This window comes from Petromyzon marinus, unplaced genomic scaffold (genome assembly GCF_048934315.1).
Source record: "Petromyzon marinus isolate PM22_M1 ecotype Great Lakes invasive population unplaced genomic scaffold, UKy_Petmar_22M1.pri1.0 PM_G_Scaffold_55, whole genome shotgun sequence".
Classification (NCBI taxonomy): domain Eukaryota; kingdom Metazoa; phylum Chordata; class Hyperoartia; order Petromyzontiformes; family Petromyzontidae; genus Petromyzon; species Petromyzon marinus.
The window spans coordinates 308,343-335,102 of record NW_027423008.1 but is presented as its reverse complement, the minus strand read 5'-3'; the positions used below and the strand labels follow the sequence as shown (position 1 = coordinate 335,102).

Here is a 26,760-nt window from a genome sequence, read left to right as displayed (position 1 = left end):
AGCTAACGTTTGCCCGAGCCGAGCCACAAGTCCCCTCCGATGCTAACCGACAGCGGATACGTTGGAGGCGTGCGATCCTCGCCTGGCGGGGTGCATCCCCCAAGCGGCGACGTACAATTAGGCACCAACAATAAAACAACATCCGTCAGCCTCGAGTTGAGTGATCTGCACGCGGACACGCTCCCGCAACGAGCGAGCGAGCGAGGGGCTCCGTCGGTCAAACGTGGACCCGCCGCCCACCGGCCGGCAGCGGCGAGGACGTGGCAATCTCCTCCTACTCCTCCTCCTCGCTGCTGGCGTCGCCGGCTGCTCCGCTCTACGGATGATGCGACGGTGAAGGAGACAGACGGCGGTGGCACAAAACACAAAACACAGCAGAGAGAGACAGCTTCAACCACAAACACCGCAAGAGAGACAGCTTCAACCACAACACCGCGAGAGAGACAGCTTCAACCACAACCACCGCAGATAGACAGCTTCAATCACAACACAAACACCGCAAGAGAGACAGCTTCAACCACAACACCGCGAGAGAGACAGCTTCAACCACAACCACCGCAGATAGACAGCTTCAACCACAACACAAACACCGCAAGAGAGAGACAGCTTCAACCACAACACCGCAAGAGAGATAGCTTCAACCACAACACAAACACCGCAAGAGAGAGACAGCTTCAACCACAACACAAACACCACAAGAGAGACAGCTTCAACCACAACACCGCAAGAGAGACAGCTTCAACCACAACACAATCACCGCAGAGAGACAGCTTCAACCCAACACTGCAAGAGAGACAGCTTCAACCACAACCACCGGAGATAGACAGCTTCAACCACAACACAAACACCGCAAGAGAGACAGCTTTAACCATAACACCGCAAGAGAGACAGCTTCAACCACAACACAAACACCGCAAGAGAGACAGCTTTAACCACAACACCGCAAGAGAGACAGCTTCAACCACAACACAAACACCGCAAGAGAGACAGCTTTAACCACGATACAAACCCTACCACCCACCATGATCATCATCATGCTGCTGCTGCTTCTGCTGGTTTAGTGACGACCTAAACGCGATGTTACAGGTTAACGCCGTCACCGTGACGACGATCTGACGACGACGTAACCGGCATCGTCACGGGTCGACGCCGTTACCGTGACGATGGCGTCACCAGGCAGGGCGTCCTCCTCCCCGACGACGGCGCTCTTCGCGGCGAACCGCGGTTCGTCGGTGACGTCCACGGTCACCACGGTAACGGCGCTCGGCGAGGTCGCCGCCCCTCCGGCGTCGTCGCCGTCGCCGTCGCTGGCGGCGGCGGCCCACACCGTCAGGTAGTGGTGGCGGCGCTTGTCGTAGTCCAGGGCCCTCGCCACGACGCTTATGACGCCTGGGGCAACACGGCACACACAGCACGCACGCACACAGCGCACACAGCACGCACGCACACAGCACACACACACACACAGCACACACACAGCACACACACAGCACGCACTCACACAGCACGCACACAGCACGCACGCAGCATGCACACAGCACACACACAGCACACACACAAAACGCACCTCTGCGTGATTCTATGGGAGACAGAGACCCAAGAGGGCCGCCGTCTGTGCCCCGTGCCGCGTCTCTCACCGAGCCTCCGGTCGATCCCGAACGCCCCGAGCTCGTTGCCGCTGGCGATGCCGTAGCTCGGCGCGCCCGCCCCGCCGAAGGTGGCCGCCACGGTGACGACCGTGGTGCCCGGCGCCGCGTCCTCCGGCACGGTGACGCGGTAAGCCGGCCGCCGGAACGCCGGGGTGGCGACGTCATCGTCGTCACGGAGGGACACGGAAATCGCCGCGGTGGCGGAAGGCGCCGAGCCCCCCCCCCCCGGCGCGGGCGAGCACCGTGAGGTTGTAGAGGGCACGGCGCTCCAGCGGACGCTTGACGACGATGAGGCCCGAACGGACGTCGATGGCGAAGCGGTAGCCGGCCGAGTCCAGCAGAAAGTGAGTCACCCTGCGGCGGCGGCCTAAAACACACAACAACCGCCATTCGCCACTAAGTGGCGGTGGCGTCACCACGGCGCTTGTGCCAGGCAATGTGCACCTTGAGGCAGTCAAGTGAAGTGTCGAACGCCCGCTGGCAGGAGGTCACGGGGCAGACTCAGGTGCCACGGGTCGACTGACTGAGATGACCGAGATGACTGGCTGAAGCACCACCTGTACCGCCTACTGTGCCAACTTGCTGTGCTTTAGCCACCCGGCGCTCCGCTCGTTGTTGTGAGCGTCGCTCCTCCGCCCTCCGTTGTTGTTGGAGGGCGACTGCCTCCAACTGCCCAGTAGCGTCCTTCACGAGCCTCCTCCACAGAGGCCGATCTCGAGACCGCTGGTACCGGTCATCGGCAAGTCCACTCAGCTCCACGTCCTCCTGTACCACGTCACTCCATCTCTTCTCTAGCCCGTGCCGCGCCCGTTTAGCCCCCTCGATCCGGCCGAACAAAAGCTGTTTCGGCATGCGGTGGCTGGGCATGCAGGCCACATGACCCAGCCAACGCAGCCTTGCCTGCTGGAGGAGCTCACCGATGGGAATGTGTCCAGATCGCCAAAGCTAAAGATCCCACGTGTAGCCTCAGACTTTTGGGGCAAGTGCTGTCAGCGAGTAGCACCTATAAAGGCCGGCACTGTGGCACTCGAGTGGGTGGTTGGCCAGCACCACGCCCGGCCGCCTTTGCCTCCCTACTGGCGATGTTTACACACCGCACCAGGTACTCATTTGAGGCTGAGTCGACCTAGGGGAGGCCCGGGACCGGTTTAGATAATCGTCACTGGTGTTGGCCGTGAGCGGGAATCGAACCCCGGTCACCGGGTTCGTAGCGCGGCGTAGCGCTAACCGCTACACCACCGCTCCCCATAATGTACACACTCACGTGTGTGTATGTACGTCATCGTCGTCATTGTCATCATCTTCGTCGTCATCGTCAACTTCGTCGTCACCGTACCCAGTTCGGAGTCGACGGCGCGCGCGCTCGTCACCGCCGTCCCCACGCCGGCGTGGCGCCAACGCAGGGCGACGGCACGGGGGGGCGACCCCGCGAGGAAGCGCGGGGCCGAGTCGTCCATGTCCTCCACCCTCACGAGGACCTCCGCCCGGCAGGAGCGGCCGCCCCGGTCGTTCGCGACCACGGTGAGCGCGTGGACCGGGGCGGCCTCGTGGTCCAGCGGTGCCCGCGTAAAGAGCTTCCCTACGCGGGGCCACGCCGACAAGAGATGTTAACTACCTCGCCTGGTATGCAGGAGGTCGTGGGTTCAATCCCTACCCCGACGACGCCTGCTGCTGTAAATTTGGAGTTTGCGTCTCTCTCATCATCATCACCACGATGGCTAGATGTTAAGTACCTCGCCTGGTACGCAGGAGGTCGTGGGTTCCATCCCGATGTTGTATATAGGCCCTTTTTCCATCTTAATATTAACAAGTAATTTTCCCATACATATAGATGCATATTTCTATTGTTTTTTTTTTATATAATGAATAAAAACAACACCAACCCAGGCCCTCAGCATGGTATGTGGAGGTCATGGAAAAGCCATTTACCATGACCTACTGACATGATTTTGACAGTTACAAACTCCCAGGGTCAAGGGAACAGACAGAGTGCAGAGCAGCGAATTGCAAGAGACTGACGTAAACACAAAGCCAGGGTCACTGAGAGTTTGTGCTAGCCGCAGACAGCCAAGCCAAACAGCCAACCATTTATCCTGCATTACTATTAAAGTAACGTACAGTTCGAAATTCAACAACAGGAATAGGCTAAATTATCGACCCTCACGCTCACTCCAATTGGCAACCAGACCACAAGCTATATCATGGAACCATCACCCATCTATTAATTCAATATGAAATGTTATTTCCATATTTTAATCATTTCTATACAACTTGACCCGAAGCATATGACAATAAGAATTTTCCTAAGTCTAAATGAATTCTCTAACCTCCAGACATAATAAGTAGAGTTAATATAAGGTTAGAGAGGAAAAAACAAGCGCACAGCAAAACTGCAAACGTAAGCTAAAGAGCCTGGAAAACCCAAGGGCGGGGGGAAGAGATGCTTGGAATGGCAGCGTGTCAGCCAAGACACCAGGCAAAGTTAAGTAAAAAAAAAATCACAATACAAAATTTCATACATAACATTAATGCTAACGCTGTTCACCGTAAACTATACTCCGCTTACACAACTTTGTTAAACGTAAACTACATGACTTAAGTGATGTTAAACCCAGGGTCAGAGAGAGAAAGAGATCCCGGCCGTCTTTGTCTCCCAGCAGCGCGGGGTAGGAGTGTGCATACGCTCGGGAAAACACCTTCCCTTGACATGAGTCAAATACCACAATGGAAAGCTGACACAGACCTTGGGTTACATACAGAATCATGGCTGCGGGTGGTGCGATACCAAACTGTGAGGGATAAGTGTTAACTTTAGACCTTAACCATTCCTTTGTGTGTCGGGAATATGACATGCAGGGAGGGAAGCTTGCCCTCCCTCTCGCACCGGCAGACAGAGAGACGCCTTCGAGACGGTTTGTAACATGTTTGTTTTACTTTTGGTGGTTTATAGAAAGAGGACAACATATGGCGCAGACAAGGACACACATACGGATGGACACACATACGGACACGCATACGGACACGCGCTCCAGACCATGACACACCGCTAAATCAAAAGAAGCCCCACCTGGTGGGGAGGAGCCAACAGGAAGGATTTTGGCATAAAAGAGGACACTGCAGCATTGAAACCTCAGTTCGGGGGAACTCATCAACGGAGCTCCTCAACGGAGCTCCTCAGCTCCTCAGCTCACCAGCAAGGAGATCATCACCTCAACTGAGTTCGTCCGACGAGGCTACATGGTGCGAGTCAGCATCATCAAAAGTAGTAATGCAACGAACGTGCATCGCCAGCGCCGATTGCGCAACCGGTGTCAACACTCTACAACACCACCGAGCACGCTGCGAGCAAGCTGCGTGCGCCATCTACCGACCGAGTTCCACAACTGCAACAGCGTGTCAACTGGTCGACCTACGCCAACCTATTTTTCGATTTAAAGCTTTCGTAACTGCAAGGATTCATCTTCTTTGGTTCTTTCGGTAAAGTCACGTAGAATGAGAATAAAATAATAAATTAATAAAATAACACAATAAAATTCTCACGACGTTTTGGCCACAACACAAGTGGCCTTCTACATTGCAGGGGTCACAAAAAAGATCCAGGTCCGATTCAACACAGTACATAAAATCCGTGATCTGGTTCCATCTGTAAAAGATGCAGTTCCAGACATACAGTACCCGGGCGTTTACAAACTAAAGTGCCTCTGTGGTAGTAGCTACATTAGAGAAACCAAACGACATATCTTGGACCGCATCCGGGAACATAAAGCAGACTTGTAACAGGGTAGAACTAACTCCTTTGCCGTGGCTGATCACTGTTATAATTCAGTGGGCTCACATGACATTGACTTCTCCAAGACGGAGGTTCTTTGCAAACCAACCGGCTACCATGAGAGATTCGTTCATGAGGCAATTGACATATACAAGCACAGAGACAATTTCAACCGAGAAGATGGATTCTGGCTTAGTAACCATTGGAAAGATGTTTTAAACCATTTCGGTTCTTAATTAATTGTATTTTACGATGACCTTGACCGCAGCTCTTTCGCTGGCATTGACTCTTAATACCTCTCACACCACGGTTAATGGTATGATTTACAACATGGAGTATAACAGCGCCTCGCAGCTGTCTCTCTCCCCCTTCTCCGTTTCGACCATGGATGAACTCGTCCGTCTGAACGGGGCACGTAGTTATCCGTGGTGCTGAAGTTGAGGGTAAGAATCCACCCATTTTTTCGCCATATAGCATTGTGATATATAACGACTTATTTCGATTTAAAGCTTTCGTGACGGCAAGGATTCATCTTCTTTGGTTCTTTCGGTAAAGTCACGTAGAATGAGAATAAAATAATAAATTGATAAAATAAAATAACACAATGAAATTCTCACGACGTTTAGGCCACAACACAAGCGGCCTTCATCAGGTGAAGGGACGAGACTGTCTGGAGGACAGTGCTGGAGCGAACAAAGCCACGCTCAGATCGCGACCTTTAAGCTGTGTGAAAAGAAACAAAGCGCCTTGAGAAAGGAATTAGCATAAAATTTAGCATTTAAATAGCTGAGTGATTAGCTTAACTGGTCACAGAAATGGCTATTTTAAAGTCAAAGCATACACATCCACAGAGGCACCCCTTGACAAAGGAATTAGCATAGAATTTAGCTTTGAAATAGCTCAGTGATTAGCTTGTGACTGGTCACAGAAATGGCTATGTTAAATTCAAAGCATACACATTCACAGAGGCACCTAGTACAAATCAAACAGGAGAATTTAGCATTGAAATAACTAGGAGAATTTAGCATTGAAATAACTGAGTGATTAGCTTGTGACTGGTCAGAGAAACGGCTATGTTAAAGTCACAGCCTTCACATCTGAGCTATTCACAGTAACTGGGTATACACTACACTATATAATGAATACTATATAGTAAACCAATAAAAAAACTAAAATATAAATTACCTCAATGTTATCAATAAACTCTATATATTCTCCAATCAGCTAAGCTACCATATCACAATGCTATATGGCGAAAAAAATGGGTGGATTCTTACCCTGAACTTTAGCACCACGGATAGCTACGAGCCCGTTCAGACGGACGAGTTCATCCATGGTCGGAACGAATTAATTAATCTCCCGTGAGAAGCACGTCCCGCCGCACACCAAGCCATCTCTTAATTATACAACATCGCTGATGAATCTATGAACGTATATTCGTGCCTTTAGGAATGGAAATAACTTTTTGATTGTCTTTCGTATGAATACCGTCGCATAATCTTAAGGACTTTATTCATATTTTCTATACGCTCGTGTTATGCTGTATAAGAATTAATAGCTCCGATACCAAAAGGGAAACAATGGATAAGAATTGCCTGCAAGAATTGCTTATGGAACTATAAATGAATGCAGGACGGTGTGGGCTATATATATAAGTTCAAATATATGAACTTGCATATTATAAGTGAAGGTTTTTGGTTCGAATATTATATGCATGTTTTAAATTTCTATCTCTACAATGGCTCGCGTCATGCGGGGAAAGGAATCCATGTGCCATTGTCAAAGTGAAATCATACAGATGTTGATGATACTGTATTGATACAGTGTTAAAAATTCCGAGATTGAGAGTCACATACTATATTAGAGTTAAGGTTTAATTAGAAAATAAATTGATTAATGCAGAAGTGGTCGTGTGATTCTTTTCTATAATTTTTGCATAAGGACTGTATCCTGCGACAAGATATGAACTTGGGGACCTAAAATATAAACACACTAATTCACTCAGTAAACGTTAAAGCGAGAATAATTGCATTACACTGATCGATAATACGAATTTAGACAACGAAGCCGAGTTGACACTAGCATAACAGCATACGATTGATTGCATTATCCAGATTGATAACCCCACCTCGTCTACGAGGCGGGGGCTGATTATCATAAAGGCTGTCATTAACATAACCACACCCACTCGCATAAACTAACACAATAATCTCTCAAATTAGCATAATTTATATGCATAATTAACATAATTTCGGATACATTATGCAAATTAAAAAATTTCACACACCACATATACAACACCGGCCCCGACGATGTCTGCTGCTGTATATTTGGAGTTTGCGTCTCTCTCATCATCATCACCACGATGGTTAGGAGATGTTGACTACCTCGCCTGGTACGCAGGAGGTCGTGGGTTCCATCCCGACCCCGACGATGCCTGCTGCTGTATATTTGGAGTTTGCGTCTCTCAACATCTCATGGCCACTGTGGTGATGATAACTACCTCGCCTGGTACGCAGGAGGTCGTGGGTTCCATCCCGACCCCGACCCCGGCTGTAAATTTTGAGTTTGTGTCTCTCTCATCATCATCACCACGGTTGCCATGAGATGTTGACTACCACGCCTGGTACGCAGGAGGTCGTGGGTTCGATCCCGACCCTAACGACTATGAGAGAGGGGTGTGAGAGGAGTGTGACTATGCGAGTGACAGGATAAGTGTTACCGCTGACGAGGTGCAAGCGGAAGGGCGTTGCTCCGGCGTCGTGCAGCGAGTATCTGACGGTGCCGTTAGGGCCGAGGTCGGAGTCACGGGCGGAAACGCTCAGCATGAAGAATCCTGGCGCGACATCCTCCAGCACGGTGACGTTGTACCACAGCTGGGGGGGCACCGTGGGGCACAGCAGTAGTATGGTAGTAGTGGTGGTGGTAGTCGTGGTAGTAGTGGTGGTGGTATTAGTGTTTGTAGTGGTGTTGGTATTAGTGGTGAGGTCACGTATTAGTGGTGACGTCACCACCACTTAGTGGCGAATGGCGGTGGTCGTTATAGTGTGTGGGTCTGTGCGGCGAGTCTACGGCCACCGGTACCTTGTCACACACGGGGTCATTGTCATTGACGTCCAGCACAATGACGACCACGACGACCGTCCTCGCGTAGGTGCAGTCCGTGGCTGTCACCTGCAAGATGTGGTACTCCTTCTCCTCGCGGTCGAGCGGCCGCTCCAGGCGCAGCGTCCACTCGCCCCCCATGTTGACGGGGCCGAGGGAGAAGTGGCCCAGCGGGTCGCCGCCTGCGGTGGGTAGGACGCGGTCGGCGATCGCCGTCGTGACGGACAGGGAGTTTTAATTTCTCTCTCACGATGACGATTGCTTGTGTTGCGATCGAAACGTCATGATATTTTATTATTATAATTTTTTAATTTACCGAAAGACCCAAAGAATGTGACCGAGAGTTTGACGACGAGAGTCGGTTTAACGTGGGGGGTCTCCGCAGCCAACTGTAAATGTAGCGGTGGGTTCACTCTCCAACGCAACGTGTGTCGTGCTGTACCGGTATACTACACTATACACTACTAACTACTATACACTACCCGTCAGGTGGTACGTAAGCCGCAGGTGTTCCGACGTGGCGTCCGCGTCGTCCGCCCGGATGACGGCCAACGCCAGGCCGGGCTCCGCGTCCTCCGGCACGCGGACGTAGACCACCGAGTCCAAGAACCGCGGGGGGCGGTCGTTGGCGTAGCCCGTGGCGAAGATCACCTCGGCGGGGGGCGCCCTCCCTAAGATGCGCCCGCTCGCGTCGGCGTCCATGGCCCGCCGCAAGACCACCGGGGTCCCTGCCTCTGAGTTTTCGGGGATCTCCATCGCGTACTTGGGCCACTCGAAGGCGGGCAGCAAGTCGACCGCCACCGTGGCTACGCTGACGAACGTTCCGTCCGTGACCGAGACCCGGAAGCGGTAGAGGGCGGGCAGCTGCCATCGCAGGTAGGTCTCGGCAAGGTAAGGTAAAAGGTAAAAACAACGAGCCTACCTTTACCCAACCTTTTACCTTACCACAATACAATCACTCTACCCTACCTTTTACCCTTCAGCAGGTAAGGTAAAAGGTTAAAAGCAACGAGCCTACCTTTACCCTACCTTTTACCCTTACCCCATACAAATTACCCGATTACAGGGTAGTAATTACTGGGGTACTACACATGAAAAAGGTTTAAAACAGGTAAATGCTAGGTAGAGCGCTTTTATCATATAGAATATTCTCGATTATTCCAATTTTACACGCTTTCTATTAACTCACTCTGTTGTTGTCATTGTTGTAGCCTCAAATCTTTTAACTCAATTTTAACCTACTTCCCAATGTGGTTTCGACTGCAAACTTGGTATACTTATGTCATACTGATGACAATACTATATACTATCATTAAAAATAAAATAAAATATTTTTAAACATTATTTTTTATATGTTGTGTTTCGGCTTGGGTCTAATTGCCCACTGTCAACTGACGTTGGCTGTAATTGGCCACGGCCCCTTACGTTGTGGCAAGCTTCGGGGCCACTTCCTGGAGTTCTTACATTACTTCTACGGTACATTTCATAACAGCGTGCTTTAAAAAAGTTTAAAAAAAATATGACTTATTCAATGAAGGCCACGGACTGCGCCACGGAGCTTTTAGCAGTAAACAAGGCACCGTATTTACCGGGTAATACTTCGCTCTATCTTTACCCTATCGGGTAATTCTTCCGAGCTACCTTTAAACTACCTTACCCCTTGGCATGTCGACACCTTTAGCCTTTACCATTTTACCCGGTAAAAAAGGTAAATTACCTTACCTTGCCGAGGCCTAATCGCAGGCTGTCGCCGATGACGGAGACGACGCCTGTCTCGACGTCGATCGCGAAGCTGGTCTCGATGTCGCGATATGATTCACGAATGTCGTCCCTGGAGGGGGAGACGATGGCGTATCGGAGCCGGTGGGCGTCCGACGCGTCGGCGTCAAACGCCCTCGGCGCGGCCACGAAGTGCCCGGCCAAGACCAGCCGGTTCACGGACGCCTCGTACAGCGGCCGCTCGAACACCGGGGCGTTGTCGTTCTCGTCCTCGACGGTGACGGTCACCGGAACGTAGGCGGCGAGGGGAGGGGAGCCGCCGTCCGTCGCCCGCACCGAGAAACGATGAAGCCGGCTTCGCTCGTGATCCAGGGGCGCCGTTGTCACGACCAGCCCGCCGTCCGGGTCCACGTGGAATCCCTCGCCGCCCTTCTCCCCGTCGTCCACGATCTCGTAGCGGAGCGCCCGGTTGGAGCCCGAGTCGGCGTCGGCGGCTCTCGCCTGGACGACGGAGGTCCCCGGGGGCGCGAATTCGGACAGCGTGGCGGCGTAAGCGCCCCGCGCGAAGAGCGGCCGGTTGTCGTTGACGTCCCCGACGACGACGTCCAGGCTCGTGTCGGCGTACAGGCCCGTCGCCGGGGATGCGGCCCGCACCGCGAGGCGGTAGTTGGCCCGCGTCTCGCGGTCCAGAGGGCCGACGACGCTCACGACGCCCGTGCCGAAGTCGACGGAGAACTGCTCGAAGGGGTCGCCGTCGACGATGGAGAAAACGAGAGGCGGGCCCCCCGGAGCCGTCGCGTGGACGTGAGCGATCGGCGCGGGCGGCACGACGTCCTCGGGCACCCACGCGACGTGGGAGAGGCTCTCGAACGCCGGCGCGTCCTCGTCGAGCACCGTGACCATGGCGTCGACCGCGGACGACAGCGGAGGAACCCCGCAGTCCGTCGCCACCACGGTCACGACGAAGTCCTCGCCCGATGCGTCCGGGGCGAAGCTCCTCCTTAGCGAGACGTTGCCGCCGGAGTGATCGACGACGAAGCGGCCATCGTGGTCGTCCCTCAAGGAGTACCTCACCCTGGCGTTCTCGCCGACGTCCCGGTCGAGGGCCGCCACGGTGAGCACGGCGCTCCCTGGAGCCGCCGCCGCCCTGACGACGGCGCGGTACGGCAGGCCGACGAACGCCGGGGCGTTGTCGTTGACGTCTTCGACGTCCACCTCGACCAAGGTGCGAGCGACGCTCGGGCCGCCCCTCACCTCCACCAGCAGCTCGTAGCGATCGCGCTCCTCCCTGTCGAACGCGACGCCGGCCGTCTCCAGGATGCCCGCCGTCGGCCTCATCCGGAACGTGCCGCTCGGGTCGAGCAAGCCGAAGACGAGCGGCTCGTTGAGATCTCCACCCGTCGCGACGACCACGGCGACCGCGGCGATCGCCGTGCTGTTCTCGGGGATGCGCGCCGAGTACTTTGGCGGAACCCGCAGCCTGCCGCCGACCGCCCGCACGGAGACCTTCACCCGCGCGGCGCTCGAGAACCTCCCGTCGGACACCTCGACCCGCAGGTAATAGCCGGCGGCGAGGAGGGAGGCGTTCCGTACCGCGACGTCCCCGGTGCGCGTGTCTACGGCGAACGCGTCGCCGACGTTTCCCGAGGCGACGCGGTAGGTCAACACGGCGCCGACGTCCGGGTCAGAGGCCGCCAGGGTCAGCAGGCGGACGCCGGCGCGGGTCGGCACGATCAGCGTCGTCTCGTACGCGGCCGTCGAGAACGCCGGCGGGCAGTCGTTGGCGTCCAGCACGGCGACGGTCACCTCGGCCGGTGTCTTGGCGGACATCTTCGGGCTGCCGCCGTCCGACGCGGTCACCCGGAAGCGGAACTCGGCCGTCGTCTCGCGGTCGAGGGCCCCGGCCATCCTGACGGCCCCCGTGCGTGGGTCGACGGAGAAGTACTTTCTGGCTTCGCGCTCGACGATCCGATAGGCGACCGTCGCGCGCCCCTCGCCGTCGTCCGCGTCGGCGGCTCGTATGACGAGCGGGACGCCGTCGGGGTCCAGCACCGGGGTCCCCGCCACCGCCTCCTCGCCGACGGCCCCGCGGTAGCGCGGGCGATCGAAGACGGGCGCGTTGTCGTTTTCGTCGAGCACGCGGATCGACACCGACGCGTCCGCCGAGAGGCTCGCCGCGTCCGTGGCCCGCACCGTCAGCCGGTACGACAGCGTCCGCTCGCGGTCCAGCGGCCGTTTGGTGGCGACGACCCCGGACGTCGGGTGGATGTCGAAGGCGCCTTCGGGATCGCCCTCCCGTATTTCGTAGGTGACCGTCGACCGGCCGGAGGCGCTCACTGCGAGCACGAAGCTCCCGGGCACGGCGCCTTCGGTGACCTCCGCCGAGCCGTCGACGCCGACGGGGGCGAATTTGGGGGGAACGCCGTACGCGTTGACGACGATGCGGACGGTGGCGACCGTGGAGCGTTGCGGGCGCCCGTGGTCCTCCGCCCTTACCATCAGCTCGTAGCTCTCCACCGCAGAACCGTTCAGCTTCCGCGCCACAGAGACGACACCCAGCGTGTGGTGGACGGCGAAGGAATTCCCCACGTTTCCTGTCGGGGGAATTCGGAGGGCGTCTTGAATCGTCGTCGTCGGACGAGCGCCAGTTCACGTCGTCAAAACTGAAAGGAGCTGTTGAGGACAAATGACGCGGGGGAAGCCTCGGCGCCCCGTCGGCTGCCTGGCCCCCCCACCCCCCGGCGATCCGAGTTGGACCCGCGACTCGCTCGGGGAGAGAGACGCGACAGAGCGTCGCCACGAAGAAACCACGACGCTGGAAATGTGCCCCGGTGCAGAAACTCCCCCCGGGTGGGTGGGAGTGGCGACGGTGGGATGGGAGTGGCGGCGGGAGAGGGAGTGGTGGTGAAGCGGTAACCGGATTTGATGCTGTATCTGACGTTGCCGTTGGGGCCGTCGTCGCGGTCGAACGCATTGACGCGTATCACGGTGGAGCCCACGGCCGCCCACTCCGCCACGTAGGCCTCGTAGGGGTCGACGGTGAAGACGGGCGTGTGGTCGTTGTCATCGATGACGCTCACCAACACCGTGGTGTACGCTCGCCTCACGGGGATCCTGGCGTCCTGCACCTGCTCGCGCGGGAGAGAGTGAGTGAGAGAGTAAGCTCCTTAGAAACATCTTCCTAAGGTTCAGCCTCCATTTCTCCGGCGCTGCGGTGCCGTCAAACTGCGTCACCGCCGCTCGACACGGCCAATCGGCAAGGTTTGGTGTCACCTTAATGAAACGTGGCGATCGGTGACACGGTTTGTTTACGTGACAAACTACACTACACTGTTGTATACGGCCCTTTTTCCACAATTAATATCCATAAGAATATTTACGGATGCATACACCTAGATTTATTTTTCCTTTCTTTCGTGACAAACAATATATATATTTTTTTAATGAATCAAACCCGTAAGCCAGAAACACGAAAAAACAGATGTCGGTCATAAACAGGCCATATAGAGATATAAAGAAATAATAAAACTCTCAAGGCGAGGATGTAACAGCTATCGGCGAAAATCTCCAGATGAACAAGAGTTTGATGGGCCCCTTAGGAAAGGTCCCTCCGAGGTCAGAACACCAAGAGAGCAGACACGGAGACGCCAACAGGGTAAATCGTATACATATTCTTTTTCTTATTTTCCAGTAAAACAACTAAAAAATGAAAAGGCAACAACAAGAATAAGATAAAATTAGAGATCCTAACGCTCACTCCAATTAAGAACAGGCCACCAGACACATCAGTGAATTATTATCCAATGATTAATTCGCTATCAAATGATTTTCACCTTTAATACTTTTACTGTTAAAACAAAGCTTGGAGCAGGAATACCGAGTCACATCAAAGGTTATCGAGAAGGAATGAGACAACGGGCAAACTTGCGAAAGAGTTTAAACAATATCCCAAGCAACCCCGACCACCTTTGTCTCTCTCACAGCGTGGAGAAGCAGGAATTACACCTTATCACAAGGGGCCATCTGGAAAAGCCAGCCGGGTTTGATGAGGAGACACACCCACCCCACACACGGCAACCAGGTAAAGAAAGTTTTAAAGGAAATTGCAATATAATATTAATAATAACGTATTAACCTTACACGACATTCCATTATAGAACCTTACAGAACCAAGGGATATGGATTCCAACAATCAAGAAACGGACCTCTTAAACTCAGGATGATAATTATTTTTCTTTTTAATAATTCCATCATAACAATTCGAACCTCGGTAAAACCGAGAGGTGTCGGGAGGACGTAGTTACAAGCACGAGTCTTGGCGAACATGGGACCAAATGGTATTTGAGAAATATAAGTCGAAAGTATAAAGAGGTGCTCCCGACCACCTTTGTCTCTCCCGAAGAGCGCGAGAGAGGAATTTTACGCCAGGGCAAACAAGATCGTTATCGCGGGGACCATCTGCCACACACGGAACTTAGTAGTAGCCCCCACCCCACCCTGCACACGGGCAGCAAAAGAGCGAGCGAGCTTTAAGTTAAACTGTCACACATTTATAAACGCACAAAGTGACGAAAATTAATAAACTAAGTAAGAGCCAAGGTAACGGGGTGGATTAGGCTGGTAGAATGTGGAGTCGAAATGATATTTGCAAAGTATAGAGAGATGGGAAGATCCTGGCCACCTTTGTCTTTCCCTGCAGCACGTGATAAAATGCATACGCTCGGAAGAGCATCTTCACTTGGAAATAAATCAAATACTATGAATCACAAGCAGGATCATAACTGTGTATGATAAGATACCAACTATGATGTGAAATGTTAAACTTAAAAAAAAAATCTTAACCATTTCTTTGTGCGTCGGAACGCGTACGGAAAAGGGGGGGGGGGGGAACCCGCCCCTCTCTCTGGGTGGATGGAGTAGACAACCAGACGCCACCAAGATGAATCGAGGTGTCTGTTGTCTTGATGTTTATGGCTTGAGGAAAGACCCGAACAGGACCGTGTCATAAATGACACACACACAAACATACACACTGACACACGAACCCCCCCACCACCGACACACGAACCCCCCCCCACCGACATACGATCAGATCAAAGATAGCTCCGCCTCGTTAGGGGAGCCGAGAAGGAGAGAGATTTTTGGCATAAAAAGGAGCCGTTTCAGCATTGAAATCAGCTCATCAGCCCTCAGGGCCAGCTCAACAGAAGAAGACTCATCTCAACTCAGCTCAACAGAAGAAGACTCATCTCAGCAGAAGACCCGCTCAACTCATCTCAGCAGAAGACCAGCCATCACCGACGCCGGAGACTCCTCTACAACTCGCCGAATTGGCGAGTGTCGCCGATTGGCGTCCCGCTGCCGCTGTTAGCGGCCAGCGCCACCACGAGCGAATCGTGAGCCTGTAATCTACAACCGCCGACGACGGAGCACCAGCGTGCCAGCTGCTCGCAGACGTACTGCGCGCATTACCTACCGAGTCCGCGTACAACCGCGCCGCTGCGGGCGTGCTTCTAACGCTGTCTACCAGACGGTCATCTCAGCTACAACAACGCATCTACTCGTTCACCAACGTCCGTCGAGTCCGAACCAACTACTGAAAGAAGAATCAACTGATACGTATGATACACTGCCCCCCACTACACGACAAACCAGACGTCTGCTTGACTCGAAGAATCGATTCCGAACATTGGCCTACTCTTTCACCACTCATACCATTCAACACACACACACACGGGTCATTAACAAAGCCTAAAACCTCAAGCCATTGAACCATCCGTGATTGTGGAAACATCGCAACGACCGAGTGAATAATCCATCGTTTTTAAGAGTGTTCATAATTTTCCTCTGTAATATTGTGATGGGGCTGTACTTCTAACCGCATAAATTACCAACTGACCCATTAACAAGGATTAATTCTTGACACCTCACCACGGAGCGCCGCTCGCGGGGATAGAGAGCGTGTTCAACCGGTTCCCTGTCAGGGGTCTGGCCACAATTAATTAAAAGATTGGCCCGAGATAAGGATCTCAAAAGGAAACATCGCCACCCATTGAGTCGCCTTGAGAAGTTGATTAGAAATACTTGAGTCGTTCGTTAATATTTGTCTTTCTGCATAATCTTGCTGGTATCCACGACTGAAATAACGAATTCAAACGCATATTTGTGCCTCCAAGAATAATACTGGTTGGAGTGCCCTGTCAACGAGTAGCGTTGCATAATAATCAGTCATCCTATTGTTAACAACGTGACAATAATTGCATTAAGGGCCGCGCATGATCAATGACCGAATGCTGTGTTGTGTGACAATTCAAGTAACGAAGCATTGCGGCCATCGAGTGGTGTTGATAAGGCAATTCGAAGTATTTCAGTCGAACGCTTTAAATTCATAATCGTTATGAATCAATGAACAAACATCAACGTGGTACTGTGCTGACGATTTCAAGCATAATAACTTCGCATATCAGAATGTATTAAGGATTGGATACGAATCAAAGACCAAGTGCCGTGTTGTGTAACAATTCAAGCATACGAGTTTGCATATTATAAAGTTAAGGTTTGATAGAATAGTTCGCATGTTTTCAATCTCTCTCTCAACAACCGATCGATTGCGTTACGCGTCGGGAATTAACCACAGGTGCCGCTATCGAGGTGAAACAACGCAATCGTGGTGGTATCATGTTAACGCTGTGTTGAAATTCCAAAATCCCGAGATTGAGTTTTTATATTATCCAAAAATGAAAGTTAGCTAGAAATAAAATTGATTAAAGCAGAAGGTTTGTGTGTGATTCTTCCTGAAATTCTGCATAATATTGTTCTGCGTATGAGATTTGAATCCTGGGGACCTATCAAAAGCACACTATCACCACACATAATCCATAACACGCATAATTCGTAATGTTCAATCGAGAGTAATCGTACCCTTATCGATAATACGGAATTAAAGAGCAGAGTCGAATCGACTCTCTCTCATTCACGCTCACAACGCCTGCGTCACTGCATACGATTAATTGCGTTATTCCAATTCATAACACAATCCTCGTCACCGAGGCTCGACCTTATAATCCATAACGACCTGCATTATCCTAACCACGCCCACTCGCATAAATGAATACGATTATCTCTCGAATCAGTATAATTATGCGCATAATTACACCAATTAACATAATTTCGGATAAATTATGCAAATCTCAAATTTCATTTAATTTTCATTATTTCCATCAATTTTCATAACACCTATATACACAACAACACGCTACTATACAGTACACTATGGTCACCACGCAAGACGATGGTCACGGCGTCGTCGTTATCGTCGTCGTCATAATCATCGTCGGCAACTTCGATCAGCAGTCGGCTACGTATGGTGCGCACACAGACACACCCGGCGTGGCGCCCCCTCACCATGACGGTGAGTACGTGGCTCTGCTTGGCCTCTCGGTCCAGCTCCTCGGCAGCTGTGACCTCGCCGGTGACGGGGTTAATGCGGAACAGACGCATGCTCTCGGCGGCGTTATTGCCGCCTAAGCTGACGAGCGAGAAGAATAACCGGCCGGCGTCGCCGGCGTCGGCATCAGTCGCCTCCAGCCGGAGGCTGACGACGGCGCCAGGAGAGTCCTCGGCGACGGTCGCATTGTAGAAGCCGTGGGAGAAACGGGGCCGGTTATCATTCATGTCCAGCACCGTCACCTCCACCTAGCGGGGAGTGGGGGGGCGAGGGTAGCGGGGGTGAGTACAGCGGTGATGTGGGTGGCGGTGAGGAGGAAGTGGTGAGAGGTGACAATGCCCCCCGCGTGTCTCACGTGGCCACCGCGGCCGTCCCCTGCCTCGTGACGTCACCACGTCGCCCGCAGAGACGGACACACACAGTCGCACAGAGACAGACAGACACACAAACAGACACACACAGTCACACAGAGACAGACACACACACAGACGTACACACACACAGTCACACAGAGACAGACAACAACAACAACCGCCATTCACCACTAAGTGGCGGTGACGTCACCATGACGCTTGTGCCAGGCTATGTGCACCCTGAGGCCACGTGAAGTGTCGAACGCCCGCTGGCAGGAGGTCACGGGGCAGACCCAGGTGCCGCGGGTCGACTGACTGAGATGACTGGCTGATGCACCACCTGTGCCCCCTACTGTGCCAACCTGCTGTGCTTTAGCCACCCGGCGCTCCGCTCGTTGTTGTGAGCGTTGCTCCTTCGCCCTCCAACAACAGAGGGCGACTACCTCCAACTGCCCAGTAGCGTCCTTTACGAGCCTCCTCCACAGAGGCCGATCTTGACACCGCTGGTACCAGTCATCGGCAAGTCCACTCAGCTCCACGTCCTCCTGTACCACATCACTCCATCTCTTCTCTAGCCCGTGCAACGCCCGTTTAGCCCCCTCAATCCGGCCGAACAAAAGCTGTTTTGGCATGCGGTGGCTGGGCATGCGGGCTACATGACCCAGCCATCGCAGCCTTGCCCGCCGGAGGAGCTCACCGATGGGACCTTGCCCAGATCTTTCAAGGATTTGTGAGCTCCTCACACAATCCAGTCTGGTTAAACCCAGGATGGATTGTAGGCAGGCCAGCCTAAATGTTTCTAACCGGCGAAGATGTTCCATTAGGGGGGTCCACGTTTCGCAAGCGTAGAGAAGGGAGGGAATGACCGTGGCCGAGAAGACCTGAAGCTTAGTGCGGAGTGACAGACCAGGTAGCTTCCACACAGCGTTACGCAACCGATGAAAAGATATTGCCGCTCGACTGATTCGGAGTGAGACCTCTGCTGTTAAACTGGAGCTGGTCATAAGCACACTGCCCAGGTATGGGAAACTCTCCACTCGCTCCACAACTGCCCCATCACCGATTGGGAGCCGTGGGGGTGGAGTGTCCGATGGTACAAAATACCCAGGCAGGTGCTTAGTTTTGGTGGGGCTGATGGTAAGACCCCACCTAGTCTCAGCAGCAGCGTCTCCAACTCCTCCTCTGAATGAGCAGCTATTACCAAATCATCAGCATACATAACGTGGTTGAGCAATAGGGAGCCATCCCTTGACCGCACCCGGGCATCGATCAGCCTCCCATTATATCTGTACCATATAGAGATTCCCCCGGTACAGCTATTGAAGGCTTCACGAATTACGTGGTCAAAATAATGTGGGAGCCAGAGGACATTCCTGTCGCACCCCAAGGTGTACAGGGAATGGCTCTGACTCCCGGCCATGTAGTTTTACCCGGACCCGCTTACCATCATGAAGGTCCTTAATGATCGTGAGCAGAGGGTCAGGTACTCCAAAAGCACGAAGAACAACCCAGAGCCCAGGCCTACTGATGGTATCATAGGCCTTGACCAGGTCAATAAAGCAGAGATGTAGGTCTTGTTGGAATTCCATACACCTCTGCTGTAGCAGACGGACAGAAAATATGGCATCTGTGCAGGACCGCCCTTTCCTGAAACCGCATTAGGGCTCCGCAAGCCTCTCCTCAGCGTGCCTGGCAAGGCGATGCTGAATAATCCTTGCCAGGACCTTTCCTGGCACACTGAGGAGTGAGATGCCCCTGTAGTTGTTACAGTCTGTGTGGTCCTCCTTCTTAAAAAGGGGGACAACCAGGGCATCCTTCCAATCCTGCGGAACCCGACCAGTGGTCATATAGGGCAGTCTGTGCACAAACGCCACCCTCCCTCAGCATTTCGCTTGGGAGATCATCTCTGCCCGCTGCCTTTCCTGGTCTCAGACTCCGGATCGCCTTCAGTACTTCCTCAACAGATGGCACCTCAGCCAGTCACTCACAGGGGGTGACTTCTTCCAATATTTGAGGCACCGCAGCCTCAGCAGGGTCATCCTCACTTTGTGCCACGTTGTTTTCTTGGCTGAGGGATTTTCCCTCCCCCAGGACTTCACAGAAATGCTCAGCAAATCTGCAAACCTGTTCCTGGGGGTCGGAGATTGGATCACCGTTTTTTCCCCTAATGATGGTAATAGGTGTGGCGCTGCAGGTTACTTTTTTGATGGAGTTAAATAGAGATTTGTGATCATGGGCCACTGAGGCAGACTCCATCTCCTCAGCAACCCGCGACCACCACCCATCCTTGCCTCCGAGCGAAGGCTGCGGTAAGCCTCCTCATTCTCTGACGTGGGATTCTGTAGCCGATGACAGTGGGCCTGTCACTTTTTCTCAACCATCCTGAACACCTCCTCTGTCAGCCAGGGTCTCTGGGGAGGTCTGGACCGCGTACCCAAAGCAGCCATTACAGCTGCATGAGTCACAGTCCTAAACCTCGCCCATTTACCCTCGACATCAGGAGGAGTCGGGGACGATGCCAATCCCAGCCGCAAGTGATGGTGAAATTCTCGCTTGCAACTTTCATCAGATAACTGAGACCAGGCCACTTGAGGTTGGAATGGGGTCCTGGGTGTACACCCACCACCGGAGTGGAAGAATGGCAGGCACATCTTACAGATGACTAGTCGATGGTCAGAGGGCAGATCAGCTCCACGGTAGGTCCTGGTGTCAAGGACATGGGCTCGCATCTGCTTGTCCATTACTATGTAGTCCAGCAGATGTTCTTGCTTGGACCCGGCATGCATCCATGATGTTGTGTGGATGCGCCGATGCCGGAACAGCGTGTTGGTAATTACAAGCCCATGGGCTGCACAAAAATCCAGCAGCCTCCTACCGTTGTTATTGAGCTGATCTGGCCCATGCCCTCCAATCACTCCAGACCAGGTGCCAGCATCATGACCAACTCGGGCATTGAAGTTACCCAACATGATGACTCTATCCTGAGGGGCCACTTTAGCCAGCACCTGTGACAGGAGGTCATAGAAGGCATCTGACTCATCGGCTTTGCCTGCATCCCTCCACGGATGTTAATCTTCGGTGGGGGCATAAGCAACCACGACCACCATTCCTCGCCTCCGGTTGATGGGAAGGCGAGCCCAAAGCAGCCTGGGGCTTACAGCTTCCCACACTTCACCGCCACGCTCCCACGCCCCCTTCATTCTTTTGTTCAAAAGAAGAGCCACACCCTGTTGTTTGGCAGTCTGCCGCCCCGAGTAGAGGACTGTCCACCCCTCATGGTGGCAGGAGCCAGAACCGGTCCACCGGACCTCCTGAATGCCACATAGATCCAGGCGGTACCGGTCCAGCTCCCGACAGAGGAGTGGCAGCCTCTCCTCCGCAGTGAGCATTCGAACATTCCACGTGGCCATCCGTAGTGGTTTTTCATTGTTTCTGGAGGAGCCCCGAGGGTACATATTCAATCTCCTGGCTCCGCCAATTGGGGTTTGGCCAGGAGACGTCATAGACGCCTGGCCCCCCGGGGCCTCCGGCACAAGCTTATTAGTTATATACTTAATTCGCGGTTTAGTGGTAATTAATTGAAGGTGGAGGGGTTACCAGCCCCTCGCACCCATCCAGAGCCTCTGTTTAGCCCCTGTGGTGGACACAGATGCCATGAGGGGAGGAGCCAATCGAAATTGGACCTCCCCCCACAGCACTGCCCACGACAGAGTTGCCCGTCCGGCACCGCGAGGAGGTAGGGGGTTGTTTTGCCGGAGACAGACACACACAGACAGACACACACACAGTCACACAGAGACAGACACACACACAGACGGACACACAGTCGCGCAGAGACAGACAGACACAGACAGACACACACAGTCACAGAGACAGACACACACACAGTCACACAGAGACAGAAACACACAGACAGACACACACAGTCACACAGAGCCAGACACACACAGACAGACACACACAGTCACACAGAGACAGACACACACAGACAGACACACACAGTCACACAGAGACAGACACGCACAGACAGACACACACAGTCGCACAGAGACAGACACACACAGACGGACACACACAGTCACACAGAGACAGACACACAGACACGCGTGGCCACCCACCAGGGTGGTTACAGCGTTGGACCCGTCGGTGAGCCTGATGGTGAGCTCATAGGAGGCGCGCTGCTCGGCATCCAGCGGCTGGGCCAACTCCACAACACCGCCATGTTGGGTCACATAGAAGCGGTCCTCCACGTTACCGCCTGTCAACACGCGGTGCCCCTACCGTCATCATCATCATGTCACTGTTAACCCATCATCATGTCACCGTTAACCCCATCATCATCATGTCACCGTTAACCCATCAACATGTCACCGTTAACCCCATCAACATATCACCGTTAACCCCATCATCATGATGTCACCGTTAACCCCACCATCATGATGTCACCGTTAACCCATCAACATGTCACCGTTAACCCCATCATCATGATGTCACCGTTAACCCACCAACATGATGTCACCGTTAACCCCATCGTCATGATGTCACCGTTAACCCATCATCATCATCATGTCACCATTAACCCATCATCATGATGTCACCGTTGACCCATCATCATCATGTCACCATTAACCCATCATCATGATGTCACCGTTAACCCATCATCATGTCACCGTTAACACATCATGATGTGGGTTGGGATGGGTTGGGTTGTGTTGGGGTGGGGGGATGTGTGTGGTGGCACCACGTGACCTGTGATGCTGAACCAGAGGAGGCTCCCCGCCGTGCTCTGCGTGGGCAGGGCAATCACCACGGAGCCCACGGCGGCCGTCTCCGCCACGGTGACCGCATGATACCTCTGGGCGAAGGCCGGGGGCGTCTCTGGCGGCAGAGGAGTGGCGACCCAATCCACACGCAGTTTGGTAGACACCTTTCTTGCGTCCAAATCCGTGTTCATGGCGGTGAGCTGCGGGGCCAGCAACAGAGATTGGAGAGTTCCGTTTCGCGGTCGAATCATCGCGGTGATAAGAGGTCGGAGTGATATCATCACGCGTGTCTGCGTGTGGAGGAGGGAGGAAGCGGGATGCGGGGGGAACAGGGTGGAGGATGGAGTATGTCCCTGACCTCCATGGTGTCGGATGTCCCCGCACGGTGCAAGTTTCTCCGGGTGAAGAGGATTCCGATTCCTTGATAGCCGTCCATGCGATATTTTACTTGTGGCGATATGTCGTACGCTATCCTGGCGTTGTCGCCCGAGTCGGCGTCGGTGGCATAGAAACGTGCGATTTCCACCTCCGTTTCGTCATCCGCCAACACCACGTAGACGTGCTGGAGGTCCCTGGGGAAGCGTGGGGTGTGGTCGTTTCTGTCCAAGACGTTCACCGACACCACCACCCTCGTTTCAAGCGGGGGCACGCCGGTATCCACGATGGACACCTGGCACCGGTGGGACGGACGCACGCACAGACACACATGCACAACAACAACCGCCATTCAGCCACTAAGTGGCGGTGACATCACCACGATGCTTGTGCCAGGCTATGTGCACGTTGAGGCCACGTGAAGCATCGAATGCCTGCTGACACGAGGTCACGGGACAAACCCAGCAGGTGCCATGGGTCAACTGACTGGCTGATGCACAACATGTGCCCACTTGCAGTGCTTTAGCCACCCGGCACTCCGCTCGTTGTTGAGCATCGCTCCTCCGCCCTCCATTGTTGGAGGGCGGCTGCCTCCAACTGCCCAGTAGCGTCCTTCACGAGCCTCCTCCACAGAGGCCGATCTTGACACCTCTGGTACCAAGTCCACGCAGCTCCACACCCTCCTATACCACATCACTCTATCTCTTCTCCAACCCACAACTGCCCTAAAAAGACACACACACACATCGACTTGCACACTCATACGACGCACACGCATATGGACTCGCACACACATTACTTTCATATTTACTAACTTTTAAAATAATAGTTTTCTATCTGCGTGACTTAAGTGAAAGAAGCAAGGGGGGGAAATGCAGGCGTCTGCCATGAGTAATTCAGAGTGAGGGCGATGGTGTCCCAACATTTTTGTGCAAACATTTTGCGCGAGCAAAAAATAAATAAATTGGTAAATAAATGAAAGTCAACGAAAACATCTAATTATCCTACCTGTAACTATGAGCTGATGTGCACCAATTAAGCATAATTGACATGTCACCGCTCAACCCCCGTACTGAGGGGGCAATTGTAAATATGTTAGAATGAAGAAGACGTAATAATAGCATTCAGTGCAGGGATATGAGGTGGCTGCTGGTTCCTCCAAAGTACAGGAAATGCGATGATTCCCCTCAGAGTAGTTGTTTTGTGAGCAGGACAGTGATATTTAGAAAAGTAGCTATTTTGAAAGAGAAAACGTCTGCATAAGTGTCATTCCCTCGCGCATAAAGACGTGGTCGCAATAATAGCCATTTATATAAATAAGCGCACTTTATCTATCCGCTGCACTTTCCGTCGTTTTCATGCAGGGGCCACTGCAAACCTACGCTTCGGTGTCGATTCCCAGAGTCGACTTAGCCCCCACCGACACGACTTTGCCATTTGTTTGGCGACGAACGACATTTTCCCATTATCCCCACATACGCCATCTTATATATAAAAGTCTTCGCGTGCGCGCGCTTGCGGGGGATTTGGCTCTCAAACGGTGGGGTTCAAGTCCGAAAAAAATTGCCGGGTGGCACGCCCCGAGCCCCATGCTTGGTATAGGCTATTCCGTTTTCCCAGCCGTCAACTTAAAATTAGTTTAATTAGCGATTTAGTGGCATTCTTATTTTATTTACTTACTGCACGAGCTCGACCGTACCAACTGACGCCAATTGCATGCACTGCTGTAGGGAAAGCACACTATGCACTGCTGTAGTAATAGCACGGACCACCACAGTCACTATGCACTGCTGTAGTAAAAGCAGGGACCAAAGTCCGTATGCACTCCAGTAGCTAAAGCAGGTACCACCACTGTATGCACTGTTGTAATCATACCAGCTACCACGACAATATGCTTGCACTGCTGCAGGGAAAGCAGGTACCACCACGATATGCACTGCTGTAATCATACCAGGTACCAGCACATTCAGTATGCACTGCTGTTGTTAAACCATGTACCACCACAGTATGCACTGCTGTTATCATAGCAGCTACCACCGCAGTTAGTATGCACTGCTTTTGTAAAAGCCGCTACCACCACTGTCAGTATGCACTGCCTTTGTGATAGCAGGTTCCACCAGTCACGAGGCACTGCTGTAGTGATACCACAAACCACCACAGTCGGTTTGCACTGCTGTAGTTCAAGCAAGTACCACCACAGTCCGTGTGCAGTGCTGTAGTTCAAGCAGGTACCACCACAGGCCGTGTGCACTGCTGTAGTGAAATCAGGTACCACCACAGTCGGTATGCACTGCTGTAGTCATAGTGCATACCGTCGTGGTGTGTGCATAAGTCCATGTGTGTGCGTGGTGTGTGTGTGTAAAAAAACTACTCTTTTTTAATTAAGTTACTTCTTTCACAGTAATAATGCCTGTGTCTAATTCCATGTGTGTGTGTGGGTCGATGTGCATGTCTGCGGCCATGTGTGTGTGTGAGTCAATGTGTGTGTGTGTGTGCGTCGCTCCTTGTCAGTCAGTGTAAGTAAATTTCTTTCTATTTGTGTGTTTTTTGGTCCATGTGTGCGTGTGAGTCCATGTGTGTGTGTCTGTACGTACGTGTGTGTGTGTGTGTGCGTACGTCCATGTGTGTGCGTACGTCCATGTGTGTGTCTCAGTCCATGTTTGTGTGCCTCTATGTCCGTGTGTCAGTCCATGTATGTTTGTGTGGGAGTCTGTGTGTCAGTCGATGTGTGTATGGCAATGTGTCTATGTGTGGCAGTCCGTGTGTGTGCGCGTCGATATGTATGTGTGTGCAAGTTCATGTCTGTGTGTGTGAGTCTATGTATGTGTGTGTGTGTCACTCGATGTGTGTGTGTAAGTCAATGTGTGTGTGACTTGATATGTGTGTGTGTCAGTCCATGTGCATGTGTGTTTGTCGCTGTGTGTGCGTGGCTCCATGTTAGTCAGTGTTAGTCCATTTCGTTGCATGCCTGTAGGTCCATGTGTGCGTGTTAGTCCATGTGTGCTTTATTCACTTGCTCAGGGCCTATGATACCATCATTAGGCCTGAGCTCTGGGTTGCTCCTCGTACTTTTCGAGTCCCTGACCCTCTGCTCACGATCCTTAAGGACCTTCATGATAGTGAGCGGTCCCACATCAAACTACGTAACCATGAATCAGAGCCACTCACTGTACATCTTGGGGTGCGACAGGGATGTCCACTGCCTCCCACAATCTTTTACATATATTTGGACCACGTATTTCGTTAAGCCTTCAATGCCTCTACCGGAAGAATTAACATCTGGTACAGATACAATGGGAGGCTCATCGATGCCCGGGTGCGGTCAATCGATGGCTCCCTATTGGCCAACCACGTTATGTATGCCGATGGTCTGGTAATTAATGCTCACTCAGAAGAGGAGCTGGACGCGCTGCTGCTCAACCTGGAGCTTGCCACTAAGAGGTGGGGCCTTGCCATCAGCCCCACCAAAACTAAGCACCTGCCTGGGTATTTTGTACCATCGGACAATCCACCCCCATAACTCACAATTGGTGATGGGCCAGTTGTAGAGAGTGCAGAGTTTCCCATACCTGCCCAGTGT

At 52.9% G+C, this 26,760-nt stretch overlaps 1 protein-coding gene across 1 annotated transcript in view; it reads right to left on the bottom strand.

Annotated features, from left to right (window-relative positions):
* Positions 1-1,732: 1,732 nt before the first annotated feature.
* Positions 1,733-26,760, bottom strand: part of LOC142917905 (protocadherin Fat 1-like) — a 46,028-nt gene continuing 21,000 nt past the window's right edge. The window contains exons 6-16 of the mRNA XM_076062247.1: positions 23,164-23,475; positions 22,792-23,005; positions 22,161-22,300; positions 17,647-17,937; positions 13,160-13,370; positions 10,246-12,836; positions 9,006-9,405; positions 8,503-8,705; positions 8,141-8,294; positions 2,986-3,228; positions 1,733-2,016 (exon numbers count right to left, since the gene is read on the bottom strand). Coding sequence (XP_075918362.1) covers positions 1,820-2,016; positions 2,986-3,228; positions 8,141-8,294; positions 8,503-8,705; positions 9,006-9,405; positions 10,246-12,836; positions 13,160-13,370; positions 17,647-17,937; positions 22,161-22,300; positions 22,792-23,005; positions 23,164-23,475 — 4,956 coding nt within the window. The 3' untranslated portion in view covers positions 1,733-1,819. The remainder of the gene's footprint in view (positions 2,017-2,985; positions 3,229-8,140; positions 8,295-8,502; positions 8,706-9,005; positions 9,406-10,245; positions 12,837-13,159; positions 13,371-17,646; positions 17,938-22,160; positions 22,301-22,791; positions 23,006-23,163; positions 23,476-26,760) is intronic.